Source organism: Physeter macrocephalus, chromosome 4 (genome assembly GCF_002837175.3).
Source record: "Physeter macrocephalus isolate SW-GA chromosome 4, ASM283717v5, whole genome shotgun sequence".
Classification (NCBI taxonomy): domain Eukaryota; kingdom Metazoa; phylum Chordata; class Mammalia; order Artiodactyla; family Physeteridae; genus Physeter; species Physeter macrocephalus.
Window position 1 is genome coordinate 49880209 of NC_041217.1, and position 14582 is coordinate 49894790.

A 14582-nucleotide genomic window follows, 5' to 3' on the forward strand; every position below is an offset into this window, starting at 1 on the left:
CATTTTACAGATAAGAAAACTGAAGCTTAGAAAGGTTGACTGACTTACTGAAAATCATATAGCTATAAATGGCAGAACCAGCATTCAAACCTAGTTTAGTCTGGCATAAGAGCCCTCACTAATTCCTGGGTGGACTACTATTGTCTTTAGCTTTCAGAACTCATGATCACTCTCCATTTTGTCTTAACTTACTTCCCTGGGGTGTTTCTTCTGTGAATAGTTTACATGTTGGCATGACCCCAGGCTGTGACATAGATCCTCTACTCACTCCACATGCAGAACAACAGAACAAAAATATTATATAACACAGAAGCCTCTTTTCACCAGCATTTTCTGTTTTACTTCTGGTACAATGCTTGGCATATAAAAGGCAAAATAAATGGAAAACATTATTTTTTGGCCACTAAATCTGTCATACCTTTTAAATCCCCTCCTTCCCTTCTTCTGTGGCCTTAGTTCAGGCCCTTTTCTCTCTATTTTACAAACTCTTATTCAGCTTTCAAATATCATTTTCTCTGTAAAAAAATCCCTGAGTGTCTAGACAGAATGCAGGGCCCTTTTCTGGGTACACATAGCTCTCGGAACATACCTCTATGCTAAAAGTAATCATGTAGACCATAATTATTTTATTGCTTATCTCTCCCACTGTTCTGTGAGTTCCTGAGGTCCGGAAGAAATCCTCTTTGTTTTTCTCACAGTTATCTCCCCTTGTCCCCACTTCCCCATCCCCACTAATTTCTCCCACAGTGTTTCCTGTAAGTCTTCAAAAATGCTTGTTGAATGATTAAAGCAAATGGAAAACTAAAGCTTCAGACATGGTGCCAGGCAACTTTCCAGGCCACTGTGTCACACAGCAGCTCACTAACACGTCCGTGGTGTTTCTGTGCCCTAGAAACCTTCAACATCCACAGAGAAGGAAAAACTCATTCGAGTCATTGGAGTAGATGAAAATGTCCATTCCCAACCTCTGTTTGGAACAGATGTATTGTCTTCTTGGGTATGTAGCTGAAACTCAACTAGGAAATTCAAAACTAGAGAAAAAAAGAGCTAGGAAATTTAACATTTGTAAAATGATATGAATCTAACATAACTTTTAGCTTTTCCAAGAGAACTAACTCCTAAGTAATATATTTTCCAGATATTTTTTTCTCTCAGCATCATCCTTGGAAAAACTCGTTTGTTCACCTTAGCTTTATAAAAACTTTTCATTCTCTTCTTTAAACCTCATTTTATTTAATTTTTAAAATTAATTAATTAATTATTTTATTTTGGGCTGTGTTGGGTCTTCGTTGCTGCTCACAGACTTTCTCTAGTTGCAGTGAGCCAGGGCCTACTCTTCCTTGCGGTGCGTGGGCTTCTCATTGCAGTGGCTTCTCTTGTTGCAGAGCACGGGTTCTAGGTGCGTGGGCTTCAGTAGTTGTGGCTCGCGGGCTCTAGAGCGCCAGCTCAGTAGCTGTGACTAAGCTCGGGCTTAGTTGCTCGGTGGCATGTGGGATCTTCTAGGACCAGGGCTCAAACCCGTGTCCCCTGCATTGGCAGGCGGATTCTTAACCACTGTGCCATCAGGGAACTCCTAAACCTCATTTTAAAATCAGCATTTCATCCCTTTCCTTAACTTAACAATGTCTTGGTCAATATTTGACCAAGTTTTAAATATATTCATTCAGCAGACTCTATTGATAACTGTGATGAGAAAATACCACAAGAATTATTGGGAAATTGGAAACCTTTAGACAGTAGCTATGGAAACTCAGTAGGAAAGCAGATTTAAAATCCCTTCACAAATGTTCTAAGACCAATCACACTTAAGTCAGCTCTAGATTGGTATCTCTCTGTACAGGATGCCATGACTTTAGGAGTCTCTGGGTGGGCTTCATCCCACTAATCCCCTGAAGTAGTATGCACCATTTTGTATGTGTTTTCATACTGTGCATTTTCTTGGGGAAGGGGGTATGTGCCGGAAATCCATAGACATCATCAAATTTCTCAACCCCAAAGTTAAGAACCATTTCATTGCTAGGAGTCTGACACATCTGAATAGGCACTGGTGCATGTAGAGGTGAGGAGCTGTGGTGAGGGTCCTGGTGGATGGCAGCTAGATCGCTAAAGTGGCAGCATGGTCCAAAGTAGAGGCAGATTGCAGGGATGTATGTCCAGGGAGGTTGTAGGAAATAGGCTCCAACTCTGGGAGGAAGAACTGGGAGATACCATGTGGAGAGTCAGGCAGGAGCTGGCAAAATTGGAGTTAGAGTGGTACATGGGGGTGGGGGGAGGCTGCGATCACATTCTCCAAAAGTAATGCCTTTTCAACAAGTTTCTATAATTAACAAAATTATATGTTAATATGTCAGTCGTTAAGACTGTGAGGCAAAGAGGTAAGGGTAAGCAATGCAAACGCAATGTCATGAGACATATTAAAAAAAAGGCAGGTAAAGCGTAGCACTTTACTATTTGAGAACCCCCAGGAGTCCCACCCAAAGCCCTCCTGCCACAGATTTGCTCCCCTGAGGTGAAAACCCTGCTATGCTATCCTGGCAAGGCATCAGGGTCAGGTCCAGAGTGAGTCAGGAAGCCGACAGGAAAATAGGAAGCTGTAGCCTGGGGCAAAACAGAGGGTGTGGTGCTTGTCTTTGGTGGTGTGGGGCTCCTGCTCCAGGATGCCAGAATTCCATCTGGGACAGTGTGGTGCTGTGTGGCTAGCTCACCTGAGGACGATGTGGCCCAGAAAGTCTATCTCTAGGCTTTGAAAAGTTGCAAATGTTATACTATAGATCACTGAAGACCAAACTGTCCAGGTTCTCATTGACCATAAGGCCTGGGGAGTAGACTAAGATGCCATCCAGATGTACTTGCAAGTTCCTGGAGGTAAAGAAGAATCACATTCATCCTATGGGATGGTGGCCAGACCACTGGACAGGTAGAAAGGGGTCACGAGGTACTCAAACAGAGGGGCCCTAACTGTGCTACGCAAGTGAAGACAAGGTTGATCTTTGGAGATGTTGGTACCCAGAGAATGAAGAGTCCTTGACCTGGCTTGTGAGGTCATAGATTTGGGGCAGGAAATGGAGCTGGGGGAAGTGCTATCTTGATTTGGACTGCACTGCAGGCTCCATGGGGCAGGAAGGCCCTTGGCTCTGTGCTCCTTCCATTCACGAAGACACTGGGGCTCCCTGAGGGCAGTTTAAAGTTTCAAAAGTTTCACTGTAAAATTTTCTTTTGCTTTTGTTTGCTTGTTTGTTTTTCCTTTATTAAAAAAATTTTTTTAATTTATTTTTTGACAGACACTTAGCCTCTGGCCCTAAGAACATAAGCAACCATTTAGCAAGGATACAGATCCAAGGCACCAGTCCTACTGGACAGTGGCACTCTCTCTTTCTGGTCTGAAAACAACTCCCAAGAGGCAGTATGTTTGATTGACACTGGGGAAGGAAAGAGAAAAAGAAGGAAGGGATAGGGAAGCAGAAAGCTTATGGTTTGAAGGTATAGCTTGTCTTGTCTCTGGGAGCTGAGTTATAGAGCAGGAGAGTGCCAAGAGATAGCTGGGTCCTGGGTTTCCAGTGAGAAGTAGCTCCAGACCACTGGGAGGCTAGGGACCTGAGCACAGAGAATTCCAGTTGCTCCTCGTATCTCTTCCTTCAGATGACTCCAGCACAGGATTTTCTGGGGGTTGAGATATGAGTGATAACAGGAGTAGTGGTGGTAAGTCACCAGCAGCTTGGACAGGCTAATTGCTTGGCCTTCTAAACCAGGGCCTCATTCATATCGTTACCTGATGCCCTAGTGTCCCCATAACTAGGAGGAGAAGGGGTGAACTATCAATTATTCCAAACTCTCCTCAATTAGCTGGAAATTAGGACTTCGTGGGAATTCCTGAAGACCATACTCAAAGCAGGAACCATGTACAAAGCTTGGCCTGCTGTGCCTGTTTCAGGCAATACCCAGTTTGGCACTTGCCTGATTCACTGGTGAATCAAGTGACCCCAGTAAGCAGCATTGACTCTGCCTCTGCTCATCCTGGGGAAAGGCTGCTCTGCCTTCAGGTGCAGCCCAGTTTAATCAGGTCTGAGATCCTGTTGCAGGGCACCCCTTGTGGCCCTCTCTGAACTGGACTCATTCCAAAGTTGTCCCTGCAGGAGAAGCAGCCTGAGCTCTAACATTGCAACTGAATGATGGAGATATAGGATGACTAAATTCAGCAGGCTCTCCCTGAGGCTACCCAAAGTGCTCAGAGCTACAGTGGACCCTAAGCACTGCCGCCTGGCTGCATGAGTTGGGTTGCCTACAGCTCAGCTACTTTAACAAGCAAGATGTTAGAAACGATCTCTTTTAGGCCTATCTTCAAACCATAGGTCCTGGCTGTCTGTAAAGAGTTGTAAGTATGAGGAAAATGGGAGATTTTGCTGGATCACCTATGAACTCCTTTGGAAAGGAAAGTAGGGGCCAGACTTGGGGGATCAGCACTATTTTTTCGCCAACCTGAAGGAGGCCCTTAGAAGCCTGTGTTTTCCTCCCACAATACCATGTACCCCAGGCATAGGTATTAAGAGCAGTAACTAACTTACCCATCTTATAACAGCAACAGGGAAGAGTCCTAGGAATTGGTGGTTCCAGAAAATATGTCCAAAGGTGACAGGGGCCCTGTGTCTGGCTAGGAGTTCAGTACTGAGTGTTGGATTCCAAGGAACTGGGTCTAGAGCCAGATCCTCCCTGCGATAGGCTCAAGCCAGAGGTATTAGTCCAATCTAAAGTCCATTAGTAGAGTCAAACCTCAGGAAGACCAAGCCAAAAAGGCCAAAGGCATAACTGGAGTCAGAGAGAGAGACTAGCTCAAAGCTACAGCAGGTTGGCACGAACAAGAAAGGTCTAATGCGATTGCTTCCAAGAGCCATGCGGCCCACATTTGTCTCTGTTATACAGCAGGTAAAAGCATAAAAGCCAGAGGAAGCTTCAAAATATGAGAAGAGAGCCCAAGGCAGTATCTGTGATAAGCCTTGAGGCGTCTGTGTCAGTATATGGGTGATGCAGGGAAGGTTGTCACCTGGCATACATGGAGGAGGCCATAATTCTAGAAGCCCAACGTCCAGCATTTTGGACCATGGGAATTTCCTGCTGAAGGGTTTGAAATGGACCACAAAACATTAATCTGTACTTGCTGGTGTCAAAACAGAGGGATGTTTTCCTCGCACATTGTAACTAAATATCTATCTGTTGAATTAATAGAGAGTCAGAAGGCTCAAATGTATACAGTTAGCAGAGTACAGTCCTGGTTTACTTTGGTTTCCACCTACAGTTAAAACTGTTTCATGCAGCTATATAAATCATGTGTGGAACTGCATTTCCAGATGCCTCTGCTCTGAAAGCCTTTCTTTTGGATTCAAAAAACAAATAAATTAGTAGTATGTGCTGTATAGGCACAGCCACATCACAGGTTGCTGGTCCAGGCTGAACAATGACAGCATTTGCTTCCCAAATAAACTGCCCAAAGGGGAAGCAAAACAGAAAGAGGAAAATATGTGACTGGGAAAATAAGAAGAGAGTAAAAGAGCTAGAGTAAAAGTGAAAATGTTTGATATAGTTTCTTTTCGCTGGTTTGCTTCTAGAAAAAGCGACCATAGTGCAATGGAATGTGTGATTGAGGATGGAGAGGCCTAGATGAGGGTTTTGCTTTAACCCGCTAGATCATTCTGTGATTATGGCAGGCTGCCTATCCTCTTAGATCTCCCTTTCCATCTGTAAGGTGGGGTTTAACTTTTACTTGCCTCTGTTTGGGAAACATGAATAAATGAGATTTTTAAAAGTACACAGTTCTAGGAAAATGTCTCATAATATTCATTTTAAAATATGCTTATAGTTTTTGTCTTCTAAATTTTCTCTTTTATCTTCCTCTTATTTTGTTTTCTGGAATATAGAGTCAAAATAAGTAAAAGAGGTTTTGTTTTGTTTTTTTCATATTTTCTCTGCCTTGATATTTATGAAGTTCCCTAAGGAACTGAAAGATCTTATTGAATTTTGCAATTTGCAATTTGTTATGTGCTTAATGAAGCAAATTATTAATAAGATAAATATAGTTAATTTCCTTGATCTTTAACTAAATTAAAGAAACATGTTTACCCTTCTCTTTATTTTTTAAACCTTTTCTTCTTTCCCTGCTTCTTTTTGTTGATATTGTTCTTCCTGCTTCTTCTTTACAACTCTATCATCAAATTTATGTCCACCAGAGTGTGAATAATTTGCAAGCTGGTATGGTATTTGGCCACAGGAAATCCCTATTCTTCTTTGGTATTAAGAGTGTGCTTAATCATCTGCTATTTAAACATGAATAGTAGAAAAAGAAGGCTTGGTCCAGAACATACTGAAGAAAGAGGCTATTTATCTTTGGGACTCTCAGTTCATTCATAGTACATACTTTCTTTGTCAGAGAGAATCAGCTAATGAAGGTACATTGGCCCCAAAGTATCTTGAAGCAATGGCTATAATTGAACGCATGCAGGAGAAGTTAATGTAAGTATGAGACACCACAATGGTAAGAAGACAAAGATTGCTGACCAGGAGGTCTAGCTGAGAAATGCACGCTTCTTGGCTTACCTTTGGTTCTCCTGCTTCCTTTTTCCTTACAAGTGGGATGGGTATCTTCAAATCTTCTGCTAGAGGCAGTGAACTACACTGCTCCAGGAGGGACATCTGTCCTCAGCCACAGTGAAGATGGAGGAAGTCAAGTGTGTATGTGTATATCTGGGGTGGGAGTAGAGTGTTAGGAGGGATCCAACTCAGTATGTTTCTAAGAGATGAACTAGTGAAATAAATGGAACTGAGAGAAGCTGTTGTGTGCAGGAAAGAAGGTTACATAACCCAAATAGTAGGAATGACAACAGAGTTAAGTAGCTAAGAATGCTATGAGAAGAGAATATAGACGTATAACATGTACCCTAGTAATTAAGAAACACACTTCAAACTGGTTTTCTTGATTGTAAGATCTGGTTTTAAAGGTGCTGGAAAAGAAGGGACACTATTTAATTTGTTTGTTGGATCACGTCAATAAAGAGAAGCCAAGATTAACCACTGAAAAGGGGTTCCTTGGCTATTGATGGAGAATTCCAAATACCCAAAAGTCAGATTTCACTAAGAAATGATAAATATATTGTATTCTTAAAGCACACCATGACTACACTCTGACATTACCATCCAGAGTAGCTCCTAGGCCCCCAATTCTTGGCTAAATATTGATGCTGCTGCTTCCCTTATTTGTACTGTTCAGATATATTCTTCTAATCCCGCTGCCTTTTTTGGATAATGAGTTTCTAGACATGAAAGACACTTTTCCAAACCTTTCCATTTTATTGTGTTTCTCTGGATTTTGTCCACATCAGAGAGGTTGAAAGCAGAGCCAGACAAGCAGAGGAGAAGTTTGATGATGCGAATGAAAAACTTCATTATACCCTTATAAGAAATAAAGAACTGGAGAAAGAACTAGAGGAAATATTGATGAAGTATAAAGAGAAGGAATCTGAAGGAGAAGAAGAAGAAAATGAAGGAGAAAGAGAAGAAAAAAAAGATGAAGAAGAAGAAATCAGGCCAGTAAAAAGAGCCTCAAAATCGCCAAAGAAAGGTGAGGATTGCTTTCTCATTTTGCTTTATTTAGGTTTTATTTATGAGCAAAAATTTGATTGGATCATAAATATTTTAGAAGACTATCCATATCTTTAGTGGTGATCTACTAGTTCGTACTTCTCCGAGGAATGCACACACATATAATTATATAATTATCTTGTTCAGACAAGTCACAAAAAGGAAAACCAAATGACTAACAATGGTAACTAATAAACTAACGTGAGATACAATTTTTACTTATAAAACTGGCAAAGCTTTTTAAAAGCAAAGAATACAATGCTGGCCAGAGGGGGCAAAGTAATTAGTTTTACAAATAATACTTGTAGGTGGACAGACAGATATAGCTCTTTCAGAAAATAATTGGAGTGTATGTATGGATATGCCTTAAAAATACACATATACTTTGACTTAATAATTTCACTCTTGAGAACCTAGTCTAAGGAAATAATCCTAAATACAGAAACAAAAATTAATGCACAAAGGTGTTCAGTGTATCATTGTATCTAAGAAGAAAAATGAAAACAACCTACCTTTCCAAGCATGGAAGAAAGATTAAATAAATTATGCTACGTTAAAATACCTGAATATTATACAACCATTAAAATGATATTTACAAGGAATTTGTAATGACATGAGAAATTCTTATGTTAAAATATCAAATGCAGGAAACAGGATATGACACAAAATTTTAAAGCTAGAAAAAAGACAGAACAAAATATGCCCAAACATTGGTATATATTGTCTCTGGTTGATGGAGGTTTATGGGGAATTTTGTCTTTAGTTTTTAGTACGTAGTGGATTGTCTATGATGAAAATAAACTTCTTTATTCTATAGGAAAAGGAATTTAGCGCTTCATTTTCTTATCTGTAATTAATCTATAATCTGCCCTCAAACAGTTCTTAATATCCCCAATATTGGAGGCTATTTTTTGATTTTTGCTTTCATCTTCAACCTGTGTCAGTTCCTAGGACAAGTCCTGGTGCCAGGGGTAGTACTGGGCAGATATCTACTTTCTGTTTTCTCTGTCACCCCTGTCTCTACCTGTGCCCCCCCAGCAAAAGCAGTAAGTTAGCCAATCCCTCACAGTCTCTGGCCCAGCTATGGTATATCATATCAATGTTGGAGGAGGAGTGTGAGCCCATTTTCTCCCCTTCTGTTAACTCTGAACTGGTAAAATGTTAATCATTACAGGTGTGAAAATCCTTTAGCTTTAGGTCTGAATATATGTGAGGGAGTTTTCATGAATTAAAAAAATATTGTATCTTCTCCTATTGTGGTGTAATTTTATCCTGATAATCTGGAAACTAGACTTTTTCCAGATTACAGAAAAGTAAATACTGTATGCAAACCACACAAAAGGTCTATGTGTTAAACTGGAGCGGTTACCTCAACATGGAATGAGTGACTTTAGTTTTGTCCATTTCCGTAAAAGTCTTGGGGATTAGTTTAAATCCAGAATTAAAAGTTTTTAATAATTTTAGGTAGAGGATAACGATATACAGTTAGGCCCCAACCTGCAAACAATAACCTACACAAGGTTAAGTTACTGCCACTCTTCCCCCTCCTCCACACCCTCATCAAAGTCATTGCCATGGGCTCAAAAGTAGAGGATGACAGAAGCCTTGCAAAGCTTAGGGGAGCTGGCTGCTAAGCAAGGCATTCCCCATGCCATGCGGTGACCTGAACATTTCTCCGAAAAACCCACAAGTTAGACATTTGTTAGAATTAGCAGGCAGCTCCTTTAAAAAATGCAGACACCCCTGGAGCAATCTGAAATGCATATGGCATATACTGGGTCATATTTATATGAGTTAGTGCAGGGAGAGCACTTCTCTCCTGATAGTTGTGCAGTGAAGGAATGGAAAATCATATGGCAAAGGTAGGAGCCTTGTGAATGCTGAGTAAAGAGAAGATTTGGATAGAGTAGGAAGACATTTATTTTTGTTTTATGTCTTTTTTTTTTTTTTTTTTTTTTTTTTTTTTTTTTGCGGTATGTGGGCCTCTCACTGCTGTGGCCTCTCCCCTTGCGGAGCACAGGCTCCGGTCGCGCAGGCTCAGCGGCCATGGCTCACGGGCCCAGCCGCTCCACGGCATGTGGGATCTTTCCAGACCGGGGCTCGAACCCATGTCCCCTGCATCGGCAGGTGGATTCTCAACCACTGCGCCACCAGGGAAGCCCGTTTTATGTCATTTTTAACAATTAGCAAATCACCGTGTTCTGAGTTATTAATGAAGAAAGGAATCAAGAAGGGAGTTTACAAAGATGAATATGGATTAGTCTCTGATCAAAGTGAGGCTTATGATTAGGAATGGGGACAAGACAGGGTGTGAACAAGGTGACAGTCAAATGTGGGATAAAGATGGCAGCAGCCAGTTGGAAGGATTCCAGTTGAGAACCTTGGCGTCATGGAGCAGCCACGGAGAGCAGGCTTGACAGCAGAAGTCCTCCTGCACCCATCCCGAGGGTGGGGCTTGCATAGGGTCTGTGCATGGGAGACTGGAGGGAGGGACCAGGAGATAGAAAAGGGGTACAGTGATGGATTAGGAGGATTCTGGATACTAGCTCTATTTGAATTTTTTTTTCCCACCAAGCTTGGGGTATGTACTGGAAGGAAGAAATATTCTTCTTCTTTCTTTTCTCTTCTTGACCACATACTACTCTTTTCCAGGACCCACTAACTGACTACCCTGAAACTTTGAGAAAATGCATTCTCAATCCCAATAACCAATGTAGAGTCAAGTTTTGGGCAAATAGTTTGTAGCTTGGGGCTTACTCATGCAGAACAGAATTTTTAAAATGCTTTGTAAAGTTAAAAGTTCTTAGTAAATATATTGTTACTACAATAATTGTTTTTGTCTTTTCAGAGGTACAGCGCAAGGAGGGTTCTAAATCCAGAACTTGGACTAAAACCACTTACAGGATGAAATCCAAATAACAACCATAGGACACTAGGCTTCACCATGGCTTCTGTCACTGTACCCACCCCAGATATCTCTGCACTTTTGAGCTGACATTGTGGCTTGATTGAAGGGACTCCCTTTGCAACATCTACCAGAAAAGCCATGACAGACAACTCAGGGACATCTTCTCTTTAAAAGTCAGTGATGGCTGTAAGGAATCGGTGTATTAGCTTATTTCCAAGATTAAAAATAGGCTGTGCAAAGGTTTTCTAGCCTCTTCAATTGATTTCCCAGCAGAAGTCTATGAAAAGTGTCAGTTTCTGTCAAGAAAATAATGCTTTTTGAGGACTTTGAACTCTGCAGAGAAGAGTGGCAAATAAAAAGCATTATTTTTTTCAATTTAAAGAGAGGATCCTGGGCTTCCCAGTTGGCGCAGTGGTTAGGAGTCTGCCTGCCCAGTGCCGGAGACACGGGTTCGAGGTCTGGTCCGGGAAGATCCCACATGCCATGGAGCAACTGGGCCTGTGCGCCACAACTACTGAGCCTATGCTCTAGAGCCAGCGAGGCACAACTACTGAGCCCGCGTTCTACAATTACTGAAGCCCGCGTGCCTAGAGCCCGTGCTCCGCAATGAAGAGAGTAGCCCCCGCTTGCCGCAACTAGAGAAAGCCCACGTGCAGCAACAAAGACCTAATGCAGCCAAAAATAAATAGATAAAGTAAATAAACTAAAAAAAAAAAGAAAGGAGAGAGGATCCTGATAATGCTCTTAGGTTTCTGCAGCGTTTTCAGATTTCTTATTTCAGGCATTCTTAAGATTTATCTGGTCTTCACAATAACCCTGCAAAGTAGGTGGAGGAGACACTGTTATCCCCATTTCTCAGAATGAAATAGAGGCCCCAAATGGGTATAAGACTCCCCAGGGTCACAGAGCTGATTGGTGCCAGAGCCCCCAGCTTGCTGGACCTGTGTCTGGATTGTTTGACAGTGGCGATGGGCCACCAGGCCATTGCTCAGATGGCTTCCTTCACAGGGGCTAGTGTTGCTGAAGATTCACCCAGAATCTCCATTTTTAACTTTTATTGCCTCATTTATCTGCTCTGTTCGTGACCCTGGATGCATCTAGGCTTAGAGATGGACTAAGCTGCAAAAATATGTTGCAAATGACAAATGGATGTCTGGGCAGTCGCTCAGCAGGGGTCCCTCCTACTTCACTGCTCCTGGCTCACTTGCATTTGCTTTATCTCTCCCTGGCTCCAAACACCTCCGAGATTTCTGCACCTGCTTTGGCTCCGCATATTTGGTGTTCCTTTGGATTTATCTCCTGGAATTGTAGGCCTTTGCCTGCTCCTTAAACCTCAGAAACCCTCTGACTCCAGAGTCCTCAGCCCTATTTAAGCCCAACCACTGGTCAGGCCTGCCTTTGCCCACACATATCAAAGTGTTTGGAGGTGGGTCTCAAAAATGTTTGGGGTCAGTCTAAGCCTACTGGATGGCTTCTTAATTCTGGGGAAAGAAAACATGAAATTCTTCAGACAGTTGACTGGGCTCATGGCCCAACTGAAAGCCACAGCTTAGGCTACTGGCTCATGCTTCCAGTTACCACTTGCTGGGGCAGAGCCAGCCCTACCCTTTTCACTTTCCTGAAGAGATTCTTGAATGATTCTAGCAAATTTGGGGCTTTTTAATGGGATTTCAGCCTACTTTTTAAAAAATTAATTTCCTACTTTGTAGGAATGAGTCATAATTTCCATACAAATCAGCAGCCCCCATCCCTGAACATGAGAGTCTTGCCCCTCAGAATGTGTCCGCTTCATCGGGTGGAAGGCTGTCTTAAAGGTCAGTGTTATGCCTGGTGCCACTACGATTAGAATGAGATGTTTGGTACCATAGACCTAGTTGGGGTGGTTTGGTTGTGAGCCACAAAAAGCCATTCTTACAAACCACAAGCAAAAGGATAATTTATTGAAAGCATGTTGGGGAGCTCAGGAGATTGAAGGAAAGTCTTAAAGAACCAGGCTAGGAACAGAGAGGATGAGGTAGTTTTAAATTTCAGAAGCAAGAATTGCTTCACCATCTCACCCAGTTGCTACCACCAAATGAACGCCAGTCATTTCTTCCATCCTTACATTATTCTTAAAGTCCCATGAGGGAGAAAGGCTACCTCGTAGTCACAGACCACCCCATGGATGTACCAGGGATGGTGAGAAGACTTCAGGGATCTCTTTAGCTTCCTTAAAGGGAAGCAAGGACACCTTGCTCTGCTGTTCCACCAAGACAGAACACAGTATGGGGAAAGGAAATGACCCAAGAGAAGCAGGATGCTGGTAGGAAGGCATAATGAATGTTAGGTTGTTAAAAAAAAAAAAAAGTACGCTACAGAGAAGGCCTCTGCACTGCTGCTCCCTGAAAGTTATCATGGGCAGCTCCACTTTCCCAAGTAGCTGATGTGTGGGAAGTTTTAGATAGTCCTTGAGTCCTGCCACACCTTCTCAAGATCACCCTGAGGTGGTCTCCTGAGCAGAGTGGAGAGAGGAGCTCTTGCTACAACTTCTCTGTGAGTGGGGCTGCCAGGTGAGGCTGTTGTGCTTGTGTTAAAGGAGACCAGCCACTCTGTGTTCAGATGTCCAAACAGCCGTGCTGACTGGAGGTGCCTCATCACACTCCACTGGGTCCCAGTCCCCAGTCTCAGTGGTGATGTGGTCCACGTCCCTGGGAAGTCGAGGTGGTAGTGTCTTAGGAATCCTAGAACTTGGAGCAAGTCCCCAATCCACCAGGCCTGGTTCTTCATCACACACCCAGACCAACTCCATGCATGTGGGCACTGTGTGATTCTCTCCCAAGAGTTCTGGTCCTATGCTATGGTCCTACTGACTTGACTGTGGTCAGGTCACTTGTCAGGTGCTTTCTGGCACACATTGACTGGGCTTTCCTCTTGTTCTTGGCCTTTCCTAGCTGGAGATCAGTGACTCTGATATTGCCTGGGGAACCTACATTTTGCATTTCACTTTCAAAGACTGCTGAGAATTCTGCTTGTAGGCCCCAAATCTCTAGAGCACTATTTGCCCACTTCTGGAATTTCAAATAAGTGGGCCACCTACCAGCAAGCGTTTTCCTACAGGAAGCAGAGGAGCTGCTCTAAAATTAGGAGTCTAACTGCTGTAGCCCAGTTGCCTAGGGCCTGCATACCTCCAAAACAGGAGTGCTTGCTATCTGTGCCTGAGGCTGAGGTCCTCTGTAGCCATATTGATGGGAAGCAGTGTCTAGAATTCATCAGGACTTCTGCCTCTGCCTCAGGAGAATGGAGAGTTCATTCCAGCCAGGTCTGCCACAGCCTCAAGACAATCTCCTATTCAGGACTGTTGAGCAAGTCCACCAGTCCCCCTGACCTCAAAGATGGGCTCTGCCACGTACAGCTTTTCAGAAAGCAGGACTTCTTAGATGGTGCATCTGAGAGCAAGACCAGTGAAGGCAGCCTTCCAGATGCTCCCTAGACAATCCCAGTACACAGCAATGTCATTTGACCTGGGCAGTGTTCCTGTTGTTCTGGAATGGCTGATGAAAGGGCTCCTGCATGCCTTTCTGGATTGCAGTGGCTTTTGTTTGGAGGGCATCCTCTTGTACTTGCAGGGGTTGGGTTCCATGAGCTCCTGATCTGACAGAGGCATACTTCAGGCTATCTCTAGGCCAGCTGTGAGAAACAATTTTGAAAGTCTGAAGATAAGATTAACAGTTCCCATCATCTGTCTCACCAAGGCAAACTGCTTTTTGGCAGACAAGATATTTCCATCCCAGATGTCCAGCAGATCCTGAAGTTCACAAGGTACAGCTGTTAATCCATTCCCATTTTCCACTCTGGCCACCCAAATAGTCAAACCCAGGTAAGAAAGAAGAGTGTATCTGATTTCTGGCCGGAAATATTGCTCATCAAGAGAAGAAACTCCTCTCTTCTGTCTAGATTTTGCTTTACTATCATGCTAAAGAGCTCTACACCTTTGAAACAAACGCTTGAAATATTGCGGGGAGGATTCTAATACAGGAGACCTCATATACAACTTCTTAAGCTGGTTCTG

At 42.9% G+C, this 14582-nt stretch overlaps 1 protein-coding gene across 1 annotated transcript in view; it reads left to right on the top strand.

Annotated features, from left to right (window-relative positions):
• AXDND1 (axonemal dynein light chain domain containing 1) overlaps nt 1–10657 on the top strand; it is a 78021-nt gene extending 67364 nt beyond the window's left edge. Inside the window, exons 23-26 of the mRNA XM_055084181.1 lie at nt 893–997; nt 6419–6501; nt 7368–7606; nt 10475–10657. Coding sequence (XP_054940156.1) covers nt 893–997; nt 6419–6501; nt 7368–7606; nt 10475–10545 — 498 coding nt within the window. The 3' untranslated portion in view covers nt 10546–10657. The remainder of the gene's footprint in view (nt 1–892; nt 998–6418; nt 6502–7367; nt 7607–10474) is intronic.
• The last annotated feature ends 3925 nt before the right edge of the window (nt 10658–14582 follow it).